This window comes from Monopterus albus, unplaced genomic scaffold (genome assembly GCF_001952655.1).
Source record: "Monopterus albus unplaced genomic scaffold, M_albus_1.0 scaffold3.1, whole genome shotgun sequence".
Classification (NCBI taxonomy): Eukaryota; Metazoa; Chordata; class Actinopteri; order Synbranchiformes; family Synbranchidae; genus Monopterus; species Monopterus albus.
This window is the reverse complement of record NW_018127883.1, coordinates 6,984,441-7,007,326: the sequence shown is the minus strand read 5'-3', so window position 1 is coordinate 7,007,326 and position 22,886 is coordinate 6,984,441. Positions and strand designations below refer to the sequence as shown.

General features: G+C 40.0%; 2 protein-coding genes across 6 annotated transcripts in view; one reads left to right on the top strand and one right to left on the bottom strand.

Annotated features, from left to right (window-relative positions):
• The window catches only part of cdh23 (cadherin-related 23), a 163,217-nt gene extending 142,317 nt beyond the window's left edge, over positions 1-20,900 (bottom strand). For 3 of the 5 annotated variants that reach the window (XM_020598881.1, XM_020598898.1, XM_020598907.1), the window contains exons 1-3: positions 20,670-20,896; positions 6,682-6,775; positions 751-825 (exon numbers count right to left, since the gene is read on the bottom strand). In XM_020598881.1, the coding sequence (XP_020454537.1) occupies positions 751-825; positions 6,682-6,766 (160 nt within the window). In that variant the 5' untranslated portion in view covers positions 6,767-6,775; positions 20,670-20,896. Of the gene's footprint in view, positions 1-750; positions 826-6,681; positions 6,776-12,255; positions 12,289-20,669 lie in introns of those variants that run through there. The other 2 variants (XM_020598914.1, XM_020598888.1) reach the window with 2 other exon arrangements.
• plpp4 (phospholipid phosphatase 4) overlaps positions 11,436-22,886 on the top strand; it is an 83,925-nt gene continuing 72,474 nt past the window's right edge. Inside the window, exons 1-2 of the mRNA XM_020598960.1 lie at positions 11,436-11,628; positions 14,232-14,433. Of these exons, the coding sequence (XP_020454616.1) occupies positions 14,273-14,433 (161 nt within the window). The 5' untranslated portion in view covers positions 11,436-11,628; positions 14,232-14,272. The remainder of the gene's footprint in view (positions 11,629-14,231; positions 14,434-22,886) is intronic.

Here is a 22,886-nt window from a genome sequence, read left to right as displayed (position 1 = left end):
TCCCCAAATTGCCCCTGTCAATCACTGCAGCCCACAAAAATGACTAAATAAATAAGAGGGCAAATAACACATCCAGGAGGAACTGGACTCAACCATGTCTGATGTTCATGACCCCCAACAACAGTGGAATAAAACATATAAGCAAGCTTAAAATATCATGGCTATATCAAATCTGCCCAAACTCTTTCATCAAGACACTAGGGTGTGAAATATCCAAAGCCTCCCAGGTTTCTTTCATGCCAGCTAGATATTATAGAGACTCACTCGACCAGGCTCTGGACTTCCTCTCTCATTACAAACAAACACCACACACACACACACACACACTCTGTGTTTTCATTCCTTGTGGGGACTTTACATTGACTTACACTCATTTCCTGTAGACTTATCCTAACCTTTACCATAACCACTACTTGCCTAACCCTAACAACTAACCTCATACTAACCCTAAACCATGTTGCCACCCTAAAATTCAGTGATTTCCTTGTGGGTACTAGCATCTGGTCCCCACAAGGATGGACGAGTCTCCACACCCACACACACACACACCCCTGATAAATCACCATTAGTGTCTATTATGACATCTCTCCTTACTTGTTTTCACCTTCTCAGTTAAAATTCAAGGGATAGGGTGAAGAGGCTATTTCTCTGCAGTTAAGTTGACAAAGCCATCCACAAAGACAGCTTTACTCTACTTTAGACAATACACACACATCAAATACAACACGCTGGTGCTCCAGAGAGACTCACCGATGGGCGTATCTTCATAGATAAGAAGGTAGGTTGAAAAGAAGTAGTTCAGGAAGCGTGGCGGCTGGTTGGAGCCTGCGGGCAGAGAAAAGGAACAGTAATCTGCATTATACCCTGAAACCATCTACTGTGATTTGTTTTTTGTTAAAGCCATATACTGTCACACTGTTAAATTATGTTGCTATGTTGATTTACGTAACATAATTAGTGATTCAAACTTTACCATAATATAAAAAAATCTTTTACAAATGTTTGTCTGGTAGGTCTTTCACACTCTTTGGATCACAAGAAGTGATGCATCATACATTTACAGCAGCAGGACAGCCGTTCATGTGAAATAGATGGAGTATAGCTGTGTCCTTGTGAATACTGTAGGTCCAACTACACCACAGCAGTGAGCGTGTCAACTTAAAAAAAAAAATTATTGGTGCAGCTGATGCTACCGCACACACCCTTGTTTTGTTGTTAAATTCAGTCTGTTCTGATGCTTTGAAAAAAACAAAGCATGTCCCCTCCCTCCACAAGGGGGCAAGCAAATATATTCAGTGTATGACACTTTGTGAGCAGCTGGAGCAAGTGTATTTAGAGTAAAACAGTGGATGACATTTGGAGACCCATAGCAGTGTTTTGAGAACATAGATGCTTTGTTTAAAAAAAAAAAGAAAAAGCCAGTAACACATCTGGAAGCTTTTGAAAGACAGAAACATCAACGTGAAAGTAAAGACAGAGGTTCATAAAAAACATTATACATCATCCTCAAGCTTCAAGTCCAATCCAGAACATACTCTCCCTCTCTTAATTTTTATATCATAGGTGTAGACCCTAGTAGTCAAGCTGAATGTGAGCTGTAGGAACTAAACTCTCTCTTTACTCGTTTTCTCTCTGTATAGTAGTTTGGTACCAGTGGTCTGGGCAACACAGCCTAACCTTTCACTTTGGTGCATGCATAGCGTATGCCTGTGTACAGTACCTCTGAAAGGAATATTGTAATCTAAAATGGGTCAACAGCTCCTGCTTTGTCTTAGGAATTTGCCTAACTCCTAACCTGTGAATCAGCTGATTGTCCTGTTCTATGAAGTCCATCCTGACACACTTCACTCTGCTCATTTGGAGGCTTTAGGGGGATATTTACAGTACTAAACCTGTTGCAAATTACTGTCCAGTGTGCAAAATATTGTGGCACCACCATTTTTCAATTCAGTGACATTTTTACCAACGCTGATAATGCAAATGAGCACGGTCGCCCCCACAAAATGCTTCTAAACAGTGTCTGATTAATCCACTTATTTGTAGTTTGACATGAAGACAGTAACCAAAGAGTCATTATACATACATTGCACTTGTTATAGTCACCACTCTACTTTTAAATCAGAAACATCTTAAACTGAACAATCCTATTCAATTCAAAGGAAGTGATGGCATGTTGTCGTGATGCTTCACAACCACCTTCAAGAGGTACCGTTTTTGAGTCTCATCTCTCGTAAGACGACTATTAACATCTGTTGCAAGAGCAATCATGCATTCGGCAGTGTCATTGATGACAGCCATGTCCTTGACTGCTACACTGAATATGATACAAATGGTGTTATAGGGTTAAATTTAATGTGTAGCTGTATTATGAAACCTTATAAGTAGGAAGAATTGTGTGTAGCATTGCATATTTTGATGCACCAACATTACTTAAATTGAGAATTTCAAAAACCCAGTCCAGGTCACCATTTTGGGGGACCATCACAAATGCTCTTATTTTGTTCAGTAATTGAAGCATGGTTTGACCTGAAAGCCTATAAAAAGTCTCACATTCCTCTCGGTCATGTGATTCAATTCACAGACATCTTCCTCATGTGTGTTTTTAACTTAGACAAGGTCTCAAATGATTAACAACTGTCATGCTGAGAGCAGTGCCTGACGTTAAATGTCACCCACAGCTACCTCTGCCACAGCGGTGGTAAATCAGGTGCTGAAGGGCATCTACTGCCTTATTTTGCACTCTCAAAAGGGAATACCTTAAAATTCATTTTTCTTATTGCATGAGACCAAATGGGCAAGTTCCAGGGGTGCCATTTTTCTTATTTTTCTCAGCACAAAATTCCATTGTGACTTTTTAGAAAATATGAACATATGCTATTTCACCGGTTTGCACCACAAAATGAGCCGCTTAGTATCAACTAGAATAACCACCTCACAGTTGTCTGCCTCAGCCAACCAGTAAAAGTTCATAGGAATAGAGTACACTGACATGGTGCCAGTGTGTCCTCTGACACAGTAACTTTGACCTTTAACAACCAAAATCTAAATCGGTTTATCATTCGTCCAAATGGATGGACAGACTGTTCACTTCTCTGAGGTGGCTGTGGCTCAGGAGGTAGAGTGGGTCGTTTCCTAACCGGTGGATTAGCAGTTCAATTCCCGGCTTGTCCAGTCAACATGTTGAAGTGTCCTTGAGCAAGACACTGTACTCCCGGTGATGTCACCGGTTTGGGAGTGTGAATGGGTGAATGGCCAAATAGTGTGAAAGCGCTTTGAGTGTGCTGTAAAGCACAGAAAGGCGCTATACAAATATAAGACCATTTAACATTCTCTGCCCTCTGGTTGGAGGTTCAGAATCCTGAAATGTAGGACCACTAGACTGAAAAACTCTTTCTTTCCCTCTGCCATCAGACTCCTAAACAGGGAGTTTATTACCAGGAAATACGTCATGTACTGTTTACATTCTCAGTTTGCACATGCATAATTGCACAATGACTGTTGACTGCTGCACATGGTGCTCCCATGCAGCATACATTGTTATATTTTTTTTTATTATATTGCTGCATTTGTTGCTGCTTAAAGTGTCTTAGACTTTGTGTTCCTTATTTGTGTTGCATGCATAATTGCACAATAACTCTGCTGCACATGCTGCTCCTATGCAGCATACATTCTGTTATATTCTTATATAATTTTTTTTATTATATTGCTGCTTAAAGTGCCTTAGAGTTTGTGTTACTTATTTATCTACTTTATATTTCATTTGTATTTTGTGGCATTCATGTGGACGGCAAAGTAGGAATTTCATTGTACAGGGAAACATGTTTCCTAACTGTGCATATGACAGATAAAACACTTTGAACTCAAACTTTTTCTCTCTTTTTTTTTTTTTACTAAATTTACAGAGATCCCCTTGAAACATTCCTGATACCACATTTGTGAGAATACAACAGACGTGAGGTCACAGTGACCTTTGACCACCAAAATCTTATCAGTTCATCCAAACAATATGTACAAACATTTGATTAGTACGTTAGAAAGAGCATTATACTGCTGTCAGTTTGATTTATTTTACATTTACATGGTCTGTCCAGAACCTTGAAAAACATGGCAACAAGACATAACTCCCACACTGACTTATTTTATCTGAAATTGTAAGTACCCTTCTATTTAATTATTTGTATGAGAAGAAATATGCTTACATCCAAATACCACAGTTAAAGGGCCTGTTAATGGATTAATAGTCTGCTGTGTTTGGCAAGGTTCTGCGATGTCACAAGACAGTGTGATACAAGCTGTTTTGTTGGAAAGATCAGGGAACAAAGCTAAAGGTCTTTGATCAACCTAGCTGGATGGCTGACTACAAAGACAATGAAGCGAGAAGGGGAGACCAGCCTGTCTGATGTGAGAGCGCTTGAAAGAATGAATCAGTGCTTTGAAAGTGGTTGCTTTTCATTCTGTCACGTGCCTGTCTGCACAGAAGATGCTCATCTCTAGCTTGCCAGTGTGACTCTTACAAGGTCTGCATGCTACATGTATCGCTACGCACGCAGCCCTCTGAGGCCGTGTGTGTGCAGTGTGCAGCCAGTGTATTTATACCACTGACTGTATATAAATATGGACAATGTGAAAGATCCCAGAAGTGAAGCCACCAGGAGATAATTGCCCCCTGGTGGCAGCATAGGTCATAAATTCTGCCCCCTCCGTGTTAGTGGATGGGACATGAGCAAAACTAAACACTCAAAGTACAAATCAAATAAATTTTCACAGAGGTGATTTCTATCATTTTTGGTAGATGTTGTCACACTGATATGTATAAAAGTGGTTGTTTTTCTGGTAAGTTTGTTTTTAATAAGTTATTTGATAATTTAAAAGGGGTGTATTTTGGATGATTTGACAGCTTTGAATGGTGGTTCATCATTCAAGTATTCTAATGCTATTGCTCAGAATCTGGCTGCAAAATTGCAAAATGGCAGCTGCCATGTTCCTAGTATGTTGTTTCACTTTTGCATAGTGGAGAAAAATATTTTTGTATCATCCGTCTTTATTTAGAGTCTGTGGTTCACATGTGGCACAAAGCTTTGAGGAGTTGCCACTGCACTTGGGCACTACAGAGGGAATGAATTCTGGATGAGGAGGAAGAGGAGTTGTTCTGTTTGTTGCATTTACTGTATGCTGGGGAAACAAGATGACTGTCTGCTTGTTCTCTCTAGACACTGAGAGAAGATGGAGTTCATTAACTAGATGCGCCTTGAAAATTATGAGATACACCAAGTATTTTTGTTTCTCTGCAGATCAGACTGATAATTTACTGGAATCAAGCAGTTTGTTAAGCACACAGTATGCATGTGGCTTGATGTAGTGCTAAGGCAGGTCACATGACAGTACAGAGCCAATCACTAGCAAGAAGCCGTGCACCCTAGCACGCAGTTTCAAAAGATGACCGGTACATGGTCAGGCCATTGCGGCACCCCCTGCACTGAGCGTGCGGCCCTCTTTAGTGGGTGCCTAAAACATGGAGCATGTCTCACAGGATGGGAAGGGGTGGTGAGAAGCACAGCTAACCAGCCATACCTGTGGCTTAATTACTATAAGGCAGTGTGCCAGGCTTGGAAAGTGGAATACAAACAGATTACAGCCACAAAATAATCACAGAAATGATCATCAATTCACATTGCTGGATCATGAAGCTGATGCTCAAGAGGACCACAGGACAGTGTGCTAATGGGTTCATTGGAAAAGCAAGGTGGGAGAGAGGAACAAAACAGTAATATAGAAAAAGATGTATGTATAAAGACTTCAGAAATATTTTTTAAAAGCCCTGGTAAATTCTGTGCTTGATGGAAAGAGATTGTGGCATTCACTTACTATGTCAGCGCTGTGTGATGGGAGGTGTCTCCTACCTGTCACATCAAAGCTCTCTCTCACTGTATCTGTCTCTCTCTCAGGCCCTTACAGCTACATACTCAGCAAGGAGGCAAATATTTTTTAAGTAGGTCTTAGGCCAAATAATAATGTGTGACATTATACAAGACAGACATAGGAAGGAGGGCTAGAGTTGAAGAATGGCAACAATAAATGTGATCAAATAAACAAACCGTGCACAGTGGTGAAACAATAGGTGTACAAGTCAAGAAAACATAAGGGGATACATCATGTGTAGACGGCAAGAGAAAATCCATTCAGGCAGTTAATAATGACAAAGTAAGCAGAAGAGAGTGAGGTATTCTAACACTTAAATTCTGTTATCACATTTTAGCTTCTCTTCCTGTAGCCTGAAATGTATTCAGCTTTTATGAAGTCACTGATAAAGGCACTATAAAAATCCAGTGTATTCATACTCATGGCTGGAAAGGGTAAATTTATGGTTAAATGTTGATGCCACAGCAAAATTTCTAGACCTTTATTCGGGATATTTGACTGACTGACCATGCTCCTTTTCAGTTATTCAGCTTCAACTTCATACTGTTGCACATATTCACTAAAATAGCTGCCAAGTAAAATCACTATCCTTTTGCTACTGAGAATATAATGGTATACATTAAATTGAAATGTATGCACTGTGCCAGGAATTTATGGTCATTGTATAAAATATGCAGCATGAACAATGCCAGCACTCACAAAATAAAAGTATAGTCTTTGTGGATTTACACATATTCAGTCTTTATAGCCAAGAGGACTCACCTTCACAGAAAGAGTGGAGAATGAAGAAGGAAAGGAGAAACTTGGCAAATGTCATCCTGCCACCTAAACCCACACTGCACGACATCACCTGCACCTGATGAAACACACAAGCACAGAATGCAGTCACAATCATTTGGTTTGCTAATTATCCACAGTGATGTTTCAGTCCAGTCACATAATGTCCAAACACACTTAGCTGCTTTATGTTAGGTGATTACTGTGTAAGTGAGGAGGAGATGCGATCAGTGTAATTAGGGAACAGGAAAAAAAAAAATGCTACACACCATGCTTGAAGCAGGTGTTTTCTTGTGTGTATGTCTGCTGGGTGTTTGTTGATGAAGGAAAATTCACAGCAACAATCATTAATTGTCTCAAACACTGCATTGTGCAAACAGAAAAAGTGTAAATGGCACATTTTCAATGGACCAACTGTAAGGTCAAAACAAACGACAAATAATGACCCTTAAGATAGTGATATTTTATAAAGTATTCACTAAGGGTGTGACAAGATCATACTAAAAAAGGTTCTTCCCCATGGGTGTACACGTCTCAGTCGTCCCCCATATACTATTGGTCAGCATAGCACCTTTGCCGGACGATGTCGCCATCCAATGCAGTGAAGGTGACAAATTGCATATACGGCCACACACAGCTTCAATTAAAAGTTAGAAGCTCATGCAGTTATAAGGTCTGAAGAGACTCGTGTGAAATCACACAGGAGAGAAGCCAGTCGGGTGAGTTTGTGGCAAAACCTTTTACAGTACTTGCATATTGTCTTTTACTGCATATGCTAATTCATACTCAAAGAAGAACTGAAGTGACATTCATTACAAGATGATTAATTAAAGCATTTCAAAATGCACCTGCATTGTTTTGCATTTTGTGACTTTCAGTCAAATAAAAGACAATTTTTCTAGTCATATTTTGTCATTGAAGATTTCTTAATTGTGTTAAAATATCGGCTCATCTTGTTCTTACGATCCCAGTATCGTGGATTATCCCGTCTTGGGGCCAAGTGTGTTGTCACACCCCTAGTATTCATGGTCTGGATGGTTAAACATTGATAAACACAATTTTTGCTTAAATAAGCCTCTTGCTTTCCAACATCATCACCATTTCACGAGGCCTCTTGTCAGGCGGTGCCTCAGGCAATGTAGAAGCCCTCACTGTCTTCTCAGATTTTAGCATTCCCCTTCTCCCTCCCCTCCAGTTGCCTCTCTTTCCCCTCAGTCTTATTTGTTCCTTCTTTGTCATCACTTGTCCCAACAAGACCTCACTGGTTGGCAAATTCATTCAGTGACAATTTAATTTTGAAGGGTTTGTTTTCTAAATTATTCTTCTTCTCTCTGAAAGCCCACTGTGCTTAAGCGCACAGTAAAACTGGTGCAGAAGCCATGTTGCTTGTCAATCAGCTATTTGATAGCAAAAAAAAAAAGAAACTAAAGAAACCCATGTGAGAGGCAATAAACCACAATACACATACTGCTTTGTGTTGTTGCTGTGCTGTCGCTGTTGGAGATATACTGTATGTGGTGGATTCAATTCAGATAAAGCAACTAAAATTTACAGGTGAGTGAGAAAAAGCTGGGAGGTAAAGAATAGGCTGTCATTGCTTATTGCATATATACGTGTCTGTGTATGCAGGTGCGCGTGTTTATATTAGCTGTGCATGTGTGTCAGTTTGAATAGGTACATTTGTTTTCATTTGGAATCTTGTTTCCTCAGCATTATTGCATTGCTCTTTCTATAACAATGCAACCCACATGGATATGTCTGCTACTTTTTTTAAACCACATTCCTTCCTCATTTCCTTTTTCACTTATACACATACAGTATATACAGTAGCATCTCTTGCTGGGCCCTAAAGGCCTTGCCCTCCCCTTCATATCCTTTCCTCCTCCTCTGTCCAGCTGTGGTCCTCCAGTAGTGGGTATTATGTTGACTTGGGGGGAAGCTCAAATAGAACACTGATAACAGCCTAAACAGATTACATATTTCTAAAGCTTTTCCTGGGCAATAATGTACTTTTCTCTAATATTTCCTACTGTTTGTATGATAAGCACACCTGAAGTAGGATGACTTACAGTAAACACCCTGGAGCACTTAAAGTAGCCAAACTTACTGACAGACTCAGTTTATCAAACACAGTAACTACAGCACAGCAAGCGACGAGGCCTGAAGGCAAGATCTGTGTTTCCCATGTTCCTCTTTGTGTTTGGTTAGGATTGATCAGTCCGCATAAAGATGATCAATAAAGCTAATTCCCAGCTCTCCACACTAAAAAACATAACTGTTCACAAAGCAGCGAAGCAGCTCTTTAAGTCTCTGAAAAGATATTTGCTTTGACTCATTTCTATATTCCTACTTTTCAAAATAGAATCAGTGAGATTTTCTTAGTAGAAACAAAAACCCAAACTAATAATAAACATGATGTGACTGTAGAAATCCATCATTGTGATGGATCTGGTACAATCTGATGCCTTTAAATTGATAGTGTTACCATAAATCTGTTGCCTACTATAGTATCATTTTTCATTTCCGTGTTCTAGTATATAATGTAGAAAGGTGGTTGATATATGCACGGTCTTTACTTCTCTACACCTGCCTCTTCACTAATGCTTCCTTCAAATGCTAAAGGACACTTCTGAAATGGCAAATGGGTGAACATGAGTGACAGACACTGGTTGAAACAGACATGCTGGGTTTGCAAGTGCTGAGGCTGCTGTGGATATACATACTGTAGGAGGATTCAATATTAAACAGCCCCACAAATTTACAGATGGACTGTGCTACAACTGGAGCACTGGGGGGGTCACACTGTCTGTGTTAGCCTGTGTAGTACGTTTACGCTTCTGTCAAAGACATAAGCAAAGACAGCAGATGCTAAGGACCCTGCTCTGAGCAAATTACAAGCATGAAAGCTACTGATAACTTAAGTATTAACCTGGGTCATATTTTATGTATTTTGTTATGTTTTCCTGAGTACACAGCTATAAGAAACTATACTCTGTAATTTCAAATGTACCAGATTAATTTGTGTTTCTTGCCATTATCTTGATCCATCATTCTCTCACTTGCAAATCACAATTTTAAAACCACAGACTATTTCCTGGGGGAGAAAACTAAAATGTTTACTTAACTTTAAGGATCAGTTCACCCAAATCACAAACAGTAATATTCCAAAATACCTTTGTATATTTTGTCATGCAGGACAGTTTAGTTTTGCCCCGGTTTATCCATTGCACTAATACAGTTTAGGTTTAGGTTAATCTAATTTAATCTGTCATGTTCAGTGCATCAAAATGTAAGTTAAAGGTCAAACAGTATCAGCTTTTAGAAAGGCTATATTAACAGTTTTCAATGGAAGCTATTTTGCTTTCAAGTTGAAAAAGTAGTGAACCTAGTACACAATGTTTCCATGGACTATCTCAAAAGGGCACTTTCTGAAAGGAAACATTGCTGAATGTTTCTAATTTCTAAATTTTTGAGCACCAAAACAGGAGAGCACAGTGGCAGAAATCACTGCTGCATGTACTGTAAACCAGAATCCAAAAATGGCAAGATACCCAGAGGGCTAACTGGAAAAACATGCTTTGTGACTCCAAATGCCTGGTCTACAGCACCAATTTGCCGTTACTGTTCAGTAGACCATATTCCTAATTCCACTATTGTATGTTTTAGTACCACATGAAATAACATTAAGAAAAATGGCATGGTAATTAGTCTTTTCTTAAGCTCTTAAATGGGTGACTCAGGCTATTGTGTGACATTACAATGTGCAGCTTATGGACCATACAGTATGTATCGCTTCAATCACCTCAATAACAATGTAGTGAGGGGAAGTGGGAAGGTGAGGGGTAGCAATTAAACTCTGCTGAGCACACCAGGAACAATGGGCATAACCCTAGGTCTCATACTTAAAAATTAAATCCAATTCTTTGACAACTGTTTAAGTTATATTTATTCAGGAAATGTCACTGAGATCTATATCTGTTTTGCATGACAGACCTGAGAACATAATGCTAACCTCACCCTGACTTTAAACCAAGTTACACTAAACATACACAGCCACAAACATTAAAAGTATAGAAGTCCGTCCGAGGAATGAGTGTCTCAGTCTTCCCACTTGCTGCAGTTCTTTCCAGTAGCTAGTCAGTGCATAGTAATGGAAACCAATATTCAACCATTTGTATGAGCAATTTTTAAAGGCGGTCTATCCTCTGATCTGTTGTCATAATTATAAGCTCTGAACTCAAATGCCTCTGCCAATAACCATTAACTTTTTCATACTGCATAGCTCACAGTGGGAGATATAACCATCTACAGTGATGAAATAAATGTCACTGTATCCAGTGGTTTAAGGGTAGTAGCAGCCTACCTTTAGGACGCGGGGTTTCCCCTGTGACAGTGTGTATTTGTTTATTCAGGCTTTTGCACCAAGTCAGTCCAGACCTGCCTTCTGTGGCCCTAAGCAGCACTGACGGGCTGCAGTGCAGCCACAGTACACTGACCAGCCCCATGACAACTCAGTCGCGCAGGGCCTCAGAAAAGCTCTGTAATCAGCCATCAATGAGATCAAGTCCCTCATGGAGGAAAACACTGCTCTAAAGTAGCAGGTTGGCCTCCTGGGACAGAAGCAGGAAGAGCTTGGCCAGATCCAACAGGAGCTCAGACAGAAAGATGAGCTGCTCAAAAGGGAAACCACAAAACGGTGGGCTCACACCAAAGTTCACGTGGACTTCTGGGCCCTGCTGGCTCAAAAAGACCTGGAGCTAGAGAGCAGTGGAAGGCCAGGTGTGATGGTCTGGAGGTGAACCTGAAACAGAAACTAGAGCACAGAGAGGAAAGCTGGAGGAGAAACTCCTCTGTGAGGAATGGCTCAAGAAGGAGGTGAACCAGACTGCTGAACAGATCAGCCTCCTCACCTCCAAGAACAACAAGCTTCAGGTATGATTGTTTTATCTCACTGGATTCTAACAGCTTGTTTTAGATCAGGGGTGTCAAACTCAATTGCACAGGGGGTCAAACATAATACCGCCCCGAAGTGGGGGGTGAGTGGGGAATCATATATATATATATATATGTATATATATATATATATAAAATAAAAGTTATTTCACTGCACCTTTTTATCCATTTTATCTACGGTTTTTTTCTGTTTGCCCTGAATCAACGTGAACTTAAAATCAGCAACCGTATTTCTGCTAAGGCTTACATTAGCAAACACCTGCTTTTTGTTTGGACACAAGACGTCGCACACTTTCATCATGCAGCTCTTCAGAAACTCTCCCTCGGTAAATGTCCGGGCTGATTTTCTCCTCTCCACAATAAAACTTGCTTTCACAGCAGCTTCACTGTGTGATTTCACTTTGGTGAAAACATCTGCTGTGATGTCAGATTCCTCTTCAACTCCTCTACCTTCTGTAAGATTTGATTCTTATAGGCCCTAGTTGTCTTGATGTTTTGTCTCATAGTGCCGTCTTAGGTTATATTCCTTAATTACAGCCACATTAGCTCCACAAATAAGACACAGGTTTACCGACAATGTCAGTAAACATATACTCAGCCTCCCACCGGTTTTGAACGGCTCTGTTTTCGGAACCAACTTTTCTCTTGGCCATTGTTGGGGGCTAGCTTTGACTTGAAATTAGGGTTGTATACATCAACAGACGCTTGATTGATCTGACGTAATTGACGCGGGAATGATCGCAGGTAGCCTATCGTTTGGTAAGGTAGCTGTTGCGCTGCATTATGGGATTTGTAGTTTGTGTGTTTTCGGCGCTTCATATCGCCGGCCTATTAAAAAAAAGATATATAAAATGATCTCGCGGGCCGGATGTAATTGTACGCCGGGCCAGATGTGGCCCGCAGGCCTTGAGTTTGGCACGTGTTTTAGACGAACATAATTTTTGAATGTGGAACAAAAGATTTTTCTCCTAGAGAGTTTATCGATGTGAATAAACCTTCTTTATAGGTATTTTTACCTAATCTCTTCTCAGTCACTAGGATCTAGTGAGACTCGAATCAAACTCATACCAGAAACCAGTCCTAATGCTCCTTTAACAACAACAACAGATGTCACATTTTGGAGGGAAAGCAGGCTCTAAATCTGACTAAGACCACAAACTCTGTATTTATGTACAGTAAGTAATGGCAATGAGCACCAAGCAGACAAATGAAATTAAAAGATGATGCCCTTGAGATGGAGGTAAGGCAAGCATTATCTGCCTTTGGATTTATTACAGGCTCAGTATAACATATATGGATTATGTGGAGGGAGAAGAGCCCTCCATCACTGCCAACTAACAGCACTTCAAGCTAACTGAAGACCATTATGCAGTGACGTGCGGTCAGGGGAGGCAGGTGAGGCAGAGCCTCCCCTGTCAATCTTGAAAAAAAAATGTTAACCATAAAATATTATAAATGTTAATATTTGTCTGCTGGTGTGTGTTGTAGGCCCTTTTGCCGCTCGAATCCGATGTCGAAGGAATTTATTTCAATAAAGAATAGCAGAATTTCCGTATGTCCCGTTCAAATACATGGAGGAGATGCGCGATGAGGCAGCACTTTGCTGTGCCTCTCGGTGGATCGTGTAATCCTCACAAACTGTATGCGATGTAAATAGTGTGTCGCTGTCCCTCTATATATCGCAAATAAAATGCTTTCAAACACTCTGATTATATGCTCTGCCTTGCCATAATTTGGATAATGTATAAAATGTAGTTCTGTAACGTGTTTAGGCTCCAGATTAACCATAAAACCCAGTAAAAAAGTTACTCGGTGAGGTAAACAGTACGCCTGCCTCAAGGCAGAGGGCGCTAGTGAGCCCACAGATTCTTGCGCTACCTACAATCTTCTTCGTGCTTGTTTATTTCCTTTACAATCCGCCTTATCAAAATGGACGATTACATTTCCAAGCTGAGAAAATTCGCAAATCTGGACTTTTAATCAAAACATTTTTGACAGTCTGGATATTTTCGTACAGAAGGATCTTTTTTATTGAGAACATGTTTTAATATTGGATTCGAACGGTAAAAGGGTTTGTAATACATACCAGCTGACAAATGGATTTCGTGTACAAGTAAAGGTAAGACCATAAACTTTTATTACTTCTAGTTAGAAATAAGCTCAATTGGAATAAATTTTAACCTCAAATTAAATATGGGTCACGTTTGTGTGAAGAATGCTGATATGAGATATAAAACATAACGCATTGTCTCTTAACAGACAATTTGTATTTGTAAATCTGACTGTAAAAGAGTTAGTGCCTCACCAGCTGTCATCCTCACCGCACGTCACTGCCATTATGACATGCTTGACATCGCTTGGGCATACTTGATTTGTTGCAGGATGAGTAGGAGGTTTTACTAAATGCCTAGTGTGACAAAGTTACTGTGACAGCTGACTGGGATACTTCCTTTTTCTTCCTGTACTGTCAAGCAGCTGAGACACTGCAAATGGAGTGGTCATAAAGCCACATGAACTTACAACAATTAAAATAATAATAATAAATTTAATAATAATAAATAAATTCCTGGATCTCGTCTCAGAGTTGATGTCATCATGGGGCAAATGGCTGTGAACCTGCATCATGGTGCCCAGCTATGGACGGTATTTGGATGGAGCTGAAAAAGCAGGACTGGTGAATATGCCCCCAACTGAGCCTGCTCTAGTGACTCATCTGGTGTCCTCCCACTGTCTTTCCATCCAAGATTCTTCACCGCTCAGCTGGAGAAGATTTATCACACCCAGGTAGGCACTGCCCAAGCACTGAGTTCTGTTACAGTGCTCCAGACTTGCCATGCAATGTGTAGTAATGCTGGAAGCACAGGTGTCCCAGGAGGCTCCATTACACACCTTGCTCAATGAGGTAAGAATCACTATGGACTATATCTTTCACATATACAGACATGAGGGACCGATGTGGTGATGGTGGCTTATAAGTGTAGGCAAGGCCACACATACGTCACCACAGACTCTTAGCCTTAGGGCATAAACAGAAATGTCTTCAGCCAGGACACACGAAGGTGTGATATCCTATACAACTACAGAGTCCATTAAATCCCGTCCAGTGTTTAAATCTGTAATACTTGCCAACATGCCAAAAATCCCACCCCAAATCAAGACTTAGTCTGACGATTTTTATATCTGCAACAATTATTAAAACACAGATTGCACTGGCAAAGCTTAGGGTGGCTGAGATCCAGGTCTATTTAATGAGTTGTGGTCCTTTAGCTTACCTTACAGTAATGTGTGATTAAGGCTCTGTAAAGTGAAGGAGTAATATCTTGGCGTGCTGTACTTTCTCCAGAGAGGCCTGCCTGCCCACATGGTTGTATCTCATGGCTTACAGCACTCAATATTATTGATTACATGGCAATTGTGTCTGACTTGCCTTAACCTGAAAGGCACCCTTCTCAGTGGGAGTGGTGGATGTCAGCCAGCAGCCAAATGTAGATTATCACAAGAAATCAATGGCAAATTTCTGCTCCTCCCTCCTTTGGTCTTCATGAAAAAGCCATCACTCATTTGCACAGTGTTAATAGACAGATTGGCAGACATTTGTCTTTGTCAGGGAGTTACAGCACTGCTCTGATGAGCTGAGAAATGTCTTCCTTCCCGCCCTCCTGATCTCTTCATCTCCAACACGACATGATTTCTGAAAGTCTTACTCAGCAAATCTCACTCATATGACAAGAATAATGTAAATGGGATGGCATTTGAACTGCAGAACATGCAGCGCTTCCTGAGCAGAAATTAGCAGCCAAGGTCTTTGAAAAATAAATCCAAGACAACAATGATACTTCATGGACAACACACAAGACTAGCAATCACACTGCTTATAACTGAATTCTATTCAGTTTGATTCAGACAGAGCTGTATGGCACAAGGTGCAGCATACAGGATGATTATGTTTAAAAATCAACAGTAGTGGTTTACTTCCACATCACTGACTGAACTTTGATTTTCTAAGAACCATATGAGCAGCCCTCCATCTGTATACATCATTAAATGACTCAGATGTTGATTCATTGAAAACTATGAGATGAAAAGCTTCACTCTGAAGAACTGAAGCAGATCCTTGCTGAATATAATGGAACTGAAGCCTCTTCTCAATAACATACAGTATCACTAACTCCCTGCCAAGCAAACAGAAGATAGGGGGACTATAGGACACATGCCGAGCCACATCGTTGTTCCACGGGAGAAGCAGCTTGCAACTTCTTTGATCCTTCAGGGACTGACAACAGAGCTTTGCAAAACACTGCAGGAAAGAAGGAGCAGCTTACACAGGACCTGAGGAGATGGTAATTATCAGGAACAGGATGGGACCACTGTGAGGTGCCGCATTACAGCACCCTATTACAAAGGGCTTGAGCAGACACAGCTTATACACACCCTGCCCTGTGTGGACCAAAACCATGATGTGTGTGTGTAAGAGACATCGGGCTGTGTTGATTAGTGTTCGCAAGACACTGCCTGATGTGCATGTGACACAGCTGAGTAAGACAGTGTACTTCATTTGTCAAGTGAATGCTAAGGAGACATCGTGTTACTGACACCCTGTTCTGTAGAAAAGTCAGTTACCAGTTCAGCATTTGTGCATAATGCTCAGGTAACAAGGGGAACCCAGTTTTTTTTTTTTTTTTACCCTGATTTATATTCACATTCAAATGACTGATCTGTTTTAGAAAAAAATAAATCCAAAAATAAAAATGATCTAATTCTGTTTTGACAATGTCTGTATTCCTTTTGGAGATGAACTCTGGGCTATGAAATCCTAATTTGATATTTGAGAATTGTATAAAGAGATATTAATGAATCACTGTTCAACATTGCCTGGGTCTATTTCTGCTGTTACTACAGCTGCTCACCTCCTAGCCAGTGGACATTTGTATTGTCTGTCTCATCCATGGTGTACTGTATATCGTCATACATCCAAAGACACTTGTCACTGTATGCCTCTATTTTGCTTTTTAGCCCTGTTCAACTCAAGATATGACAAAGCAGATAAGCTGCTATTTGCCAAAATATTCAACTGTGATGAAAATGTTCCTAATTGTCTTTTATATTAATTTGTTATTAGTCCTAAGAGAAAAGATCACCACAGCTATATTTATTAAAATAAAAGCTAAATGTATAAGTGCCGTTCAGAAATAACTCAAATGGACTTGTAGAAGAAAAACAGTACAACCGATTTGCTCATATGAGATTCAAAAGCAAAAGAAACATGCTACACAATGGGGTGTAGGAAACAAGCAGCCACGTCTCCTGCTGCCACCTGCATGAGTGCGGACAGACAAAACAGTCTTAGCTCTCCGATTTTAGGCTTTCAGTGTTCTTGTGGACAAATTGTAGTGAGAACATAATGATACACTTCACAGCTTTTCCCTCTCATCCATTCACTGTTAAAAACAGCACAGATCAATATGCTGTCCTGCTCTCGTTGTCCCCGCTCTACTTTTATTCTACAGAATCACAGTGTTTTCAGCTTTACCACTACCTAAAAGTGTAGGTAGCCAGAAACAGTGTTTGAGACATTGAAAAGCATGTTTATTAGATTCTCCTGTACTGTAATCACAGCATTAGCACACTATTCATCTCAGTGTATACTTATCTCAACTAGCCTGTGATTTTTCTTTGTACCGTACTCAAATGTTATGGCTTTAACCTAAAACATATGAGCTGATTGCCTTTGGTAAATGGTCTTAAACTTGTATGGCACTTTTCTATGCTTTATAACACACTCAAAGCGCTTTCACACTATTTAGCTGTTCACCCATTCACACACCGGTGTTATCACCGGGAGCAACTGAGGTTCAGTGTCTTGCTCAAGGACACTTTGACATGTTGACCGAACAAGCCGGGAATCGAACCGCTAATCCTCCAGTTAGGAAACGACCTGCTCTACCTCCTGAGCCACAGCCACCCCCAAAATTTTGATGTCAGCCTTAAAATGCCTACGTCTTACCCAGTCTTTCTTTTCACATAGCCATTATCTGCTGCAATGAGCTTGGCAAAGCTGTCCCAGCAGAGGCCTGTCTGTATATCAGACAACATAAACACAGACAGCTGTGTCAGAGGGCAGCTGATAGCCTGTAGAGACTCATTCATCTCCTTTTGTCTCTCTTCTTGTTAAGACGGAGTCATTCCACCCTACCAACAGCGGACTGTTTCTATCCCAGCTAAAAGATCAAAACACACTATTTAGTAGTTCCTCTTCAGCAAAGATGACCTTTGTCTCTCACCTCCCTCCCTCATCCCATCTCTCTCTGCTGTTGCAGCTGCACTCCAGGGCAGCGTTCCATGTGTAAATAGCAACGAGGATTTGTCGCACGACAAAGCTGCCATTAAATTACTGTTTTGTTTGTTTTGCATGGTATTATTTATTTTGGTTTACAAATTGCTGGTTTCACACTTACACAATACAGTTATATAGGGATTAGTAGCAATGGATTGAAACAGGATTATTATGGATGGTTGAGTTTACAACTGCTGATTTAAGCAATCTTCTTCTCTAGAAAGTCACTGTCAATGATCTACTGACACTACTGAGAGCCTTTTGCCCACCATTACAAATTTAGAAAAGCATGGTTTCTGAGCCACAGCTGATGTCCACCTGTAATACAACTGGCTATGCTGAATCAGCTCAGCCTCTCCAGCCTCTTTCTTTAAGTTCTGCCCAAATTCCTTGACGTTAATCACCACACAGCTGGACCTTGAGAGAGAATGTGCAGAAATGGGAAGGGTGGGAAATGTACAATGATCCTAATTGCAAGTACTGTACCAGGAATGTTTTGCTGAAACTATACAAGCAACTGGGAAAAGGCAGAAAACGGATGCTCACGTCTGAGTTCCATGCGTCAAAATCTGTCATCTAGAGGCCGCTGTGCTAAAAACATAAGTGCATAATTCTGTTGGGGAAAAGCATCACTGTATAAATGACTGCAAAAAAATTGTCATTGGCAACCCTAAAAGCCAAAGCAAACCATTATTCTGAATATATGTAAGCATACAAATATGTAAATAAACATATATAAACTTCATGAGTCATTTAATAGTTACTCAAGAGCAGGTATATGACCTGTTCAGATGCTTTCTCACCAGGTAATAATACCAAACCCTTCCCAGTGGTTCCACTCAATTTACACAGATGGGCTGAGCTACAAGAATTATGGCCACACCATGGCTGAAAATAACATAGTTCGTTTCCATATCCACCACTTTTCCCAACCTCTACATTGCCTCCTTTGTTATTTTCTCTTTCACCAGCTTTCCATTCTTCAATTTTACAATATTTACATCCTTTCTTGTCCTCATACCATGCTCTGCTCCCTGTGTGAGACCTCATAGGGTAGTAAAGTAGAGTCACTGCATCTGTAATTCATTCCTCCATCACTCCTATTGGGTTTCATTTGAGCCTGTCAGTCAATGTGTCTGTCAGATATGAACTCTGCATTCAGTTTTTTTTCTTCCTTCTCGTATTCTGAATGAATTCAAAGCCAGTAACAGACACTCAGAGCAACTGTCAGAATCACGCTTTCTTCACACAATGCATGAAAACAGCACAACATATGTGATAGAAAAGGTTGATTTTTAACAACAGATGGTACTAACAGTTTTACAGCTCTTGCACAACATATTAGTCTATTTTATGATGTACTGTGCCTGTTTTGTAGCAGGGGTGACAATAGCTACACACTAGTACTACACATTAGCTACACATTAGCAGACCACAAAGATGAGTTAACAGTGAGGCCAAAATGTGCATGCAACACATTTCAAAAGGCACAATAACAACATTTCTTCAGAGACAGAACATGCTTGGTCACTTATTTAATAATAAACATAATATTACCTTTAGATAGAGCCCATAAATAAATACAAAAGTTAAATATTTGTAAATCTCTTTTCCTGAGTATGCCTTATGTATGCTCACAGTCAAAACTGTAGAGTGCCATATACCAGTAAACATACACTATAAAGTAACTGTGCAAAGCATTTTATCATGTCAAATTACAGAATTATGATTTAATGTTCATTTACTGTACATCTTAGTTGTTTTGTCAAGTCCAAATACAATACCTCTGTCTCAGTGAGGGCAATATTAGACATCAATCCACACAGTAACAGATCTGCTGATAAAGTACTTTTTTTTTGCATTAAATCATGATTTGAACACACAAATAAATGCAACTGCCTCAAAAGTGCAAGCACCCTGGCCAGGGGGTTAAATGGGCATTACTTTGCACTGCAAAGTCATTGCTGCGCCAGCTGTATCTGCGTAAAGAATAAAGCGCCATTGCATTAAATGTTTAGCAACTAGTACTACTGTAAATACATATAGTGAAAAAAGTATTAGCTGCAGCATTAATAGTTCAATTCTCAAAGAGAGCGAGGTTCCCCTTTAACCGCGTTGTGTCCCCGCCGTGTTCATGTCACACAAATAGGTAAGAGGACACCAAGGTGCTTCCCAGCAGGCACCTCTTTGGTTGGCAGTGCTACCTGAGATATCACCATACACCTGACACCACTGCGTAAGCCTGCACACTACAATTTATCGGCTGCTTAATTGCTCTAATAAAATGACGTGGGTTGAAGCACAGAACAGTTGGAATAGACCATTATTGACGAGGACAACTTGAATGAAGTGGTCTCGATGTCATTTCATGTTACCCATAACATAACCAGCTCTCCTACTGGACTGATAGCTCATCAAAACATTCTTTATGCTGTCATCAACTACTTCTGAAACTCTCCTTTACTCCCCAAGTTCATAATACAACACATTACCACACTGTGAACCAAAGTGAAATAACTCGTGGTCAGCGCAAAAGTCGTAAATTACGCACAGCTATAAATGTTACACACTATAACGAAAGAAAAAACTCTTTATATGAAAACAGCTTCTCTGCCACAGCTATAGCTTTAACACAGTTTCATGTCTGCCAACTCCGAATGATCATACCATTATCACACTGTCTTACCTTCCTCGTCCGTCGCTGGCTGAGCGCCTATAGATTCGATTGCCTGTCCTGCTGTGATGCGTTACCAAGTATCTGCTACCCTCTCTCTCCCTCCCTTCTGCTCTTTCTGTTTCTCGCGTTGCCTTTAGTCTATCACCACCTACACCCCGGTCATTGCAAATTTCACTTCTAAGAGTTCAGACCTACTACTGCAAAACCCACTGAGCACAGCATAAACCTCCGCTTGTGTGCAGCTCCTACATAACGTCCCGTATTATACCCACTCCTTAACAGGGAGCTGTACTCCAATAATTCCCGCACTTATAGCTGCAGCCCTGTACTGTAGGTTTTGGATATTGTAACAATATTCAATTGAAAAAAATTTTTATTTAGGAACAACACCGTTCCTAAATAATGATCGTTTTTCTCAGTTAAAACCACAAACATTTTTCATGCATGGAATATTAAATTATTTTGCTGTGTATAAACGTTTTTTGCAGGGCCCTGTTGCGTTTGTCAGTGAAACGTAAATAATTATGCTTAGATAACTTGAAAAATCATCTGCAAACTTGGCGAAAGAAGGCTGAATTTACAGTTTAAACATTTATGAGCATCTTATATAAAGCTAATATTGCACATATTAAATTTGAAACCCATTAATCAACGAGTTTACGGGTATGAAAAGAAAGTGTGATTGCACCCCCTAGTGTAGAAAATTTGAATTACAAATGAACTGCCACAATACAAAAAAGAGAAGGCTTTAAAGACATGCAAGGAAATGAATGCACAGATTTACTCTCATACACAGCGTTATATGTTATTAGCAGTCTAGTTTTAAACCCAACATAGAGGCTGGCTACAGGAAGGGGACAGTCCAGAGGGGTAGACTAAAAAAAATGTGAATTAAATTGTGGAATTTGATTAACAAGCAGTCCCAATGTTAATCTAATAAGTAAAATGATGGGTCTCATTTTTCAGCATTTTCCTCCCAATATTTGTGTGCAGAAAGGAAAAAGGTAAAGCTGTATGCATGATCACCTGACACCTAATCTGACTTAGATTACAATTATAAATACAGTAGATTTTATATACATATCCAGCTGTTTTAAATGTGGTTATGCAAAGTAATTCTTATCTTTCCACTTTGTCATCATTACCCTCTGAGACCACATCTCCCCCTCCTCTCCCTTTCATTGCTGTCCCACTCTGCACCTTAGCATTCAACATGATTCAGTTTTTAACTCATAAGACCATATACAGTACACTCTAATTACTTTGAAGTTGCACTGTGCACAGACTAGTGGTCACACATCTGTCTCCAGACGTCCATGTAAACACGTTTTCTCCAAACTGTCCTTGCCTACCTCAGGTTTGCTACAAATTCATAAAACAAACATCATTTGAACTGTCTGACAATAGCTCTAATTTATGTACATCAGTCACACAATAACATTACACAAAGCACCTGTATCAAATTATTAAAATATGCTCAGAGCAATTATTAGTCCATTCTCATTATTTTGAGAGCTAGGACAAATGTCCATGTTTGTATGGCCAATGTACAGCTAAACTGTCCATTTTTGTTCCCTCTTTGCAGTAGTGTTAATATAAACATTCTAACTTCTTTAAAGGTTTCTGCACTGAATATGTTCAGTAGAACCTGAGTGATTAAGACAACACTGAGCAGGTGGGTGGGGCAGACTGGCTATGCTGAATTCTGCCTGTCTGCTGAGGACTGGATGACTCTTGCAGGAGTGCGCTCATAGCTGAAGTAAAAAACATTGCATGGAGATCTAATTAGTACAGTTTAAAAACAATGTCTTCTTTCTTGGGTACATTTATGCTGATAAATGACTGGAAGCCCCCCATTTCATTGCTATTAAGACTACATATGTAAATATAAACAACAAATAACCTATATTCTGGTCATATAATTTGATCCAAAACTGTTTGAAACAAAGGTTAAGAGGGAGATGCATTAATCAGCAGAGGTGATTTATGAGCTGCCAGGATTCTTGCATTCCCTTTTTTTAACGTCATTGAGCCAGTTAAGCTACATGTGTGAATATCACACTATTAATGAAAATAACTTCAACTATGTGCTGGTAACTTCACTTATTCTGAAGTGTCTGAAAAGAAAGTTAAGAGGGGGTGAAAGCAATTTACAATGTTGTACTGTACCCAGGTTCTTTTCAACAGAATAAAAGACCTTAAGCAGGTTTACTGTTTAATTAGGGA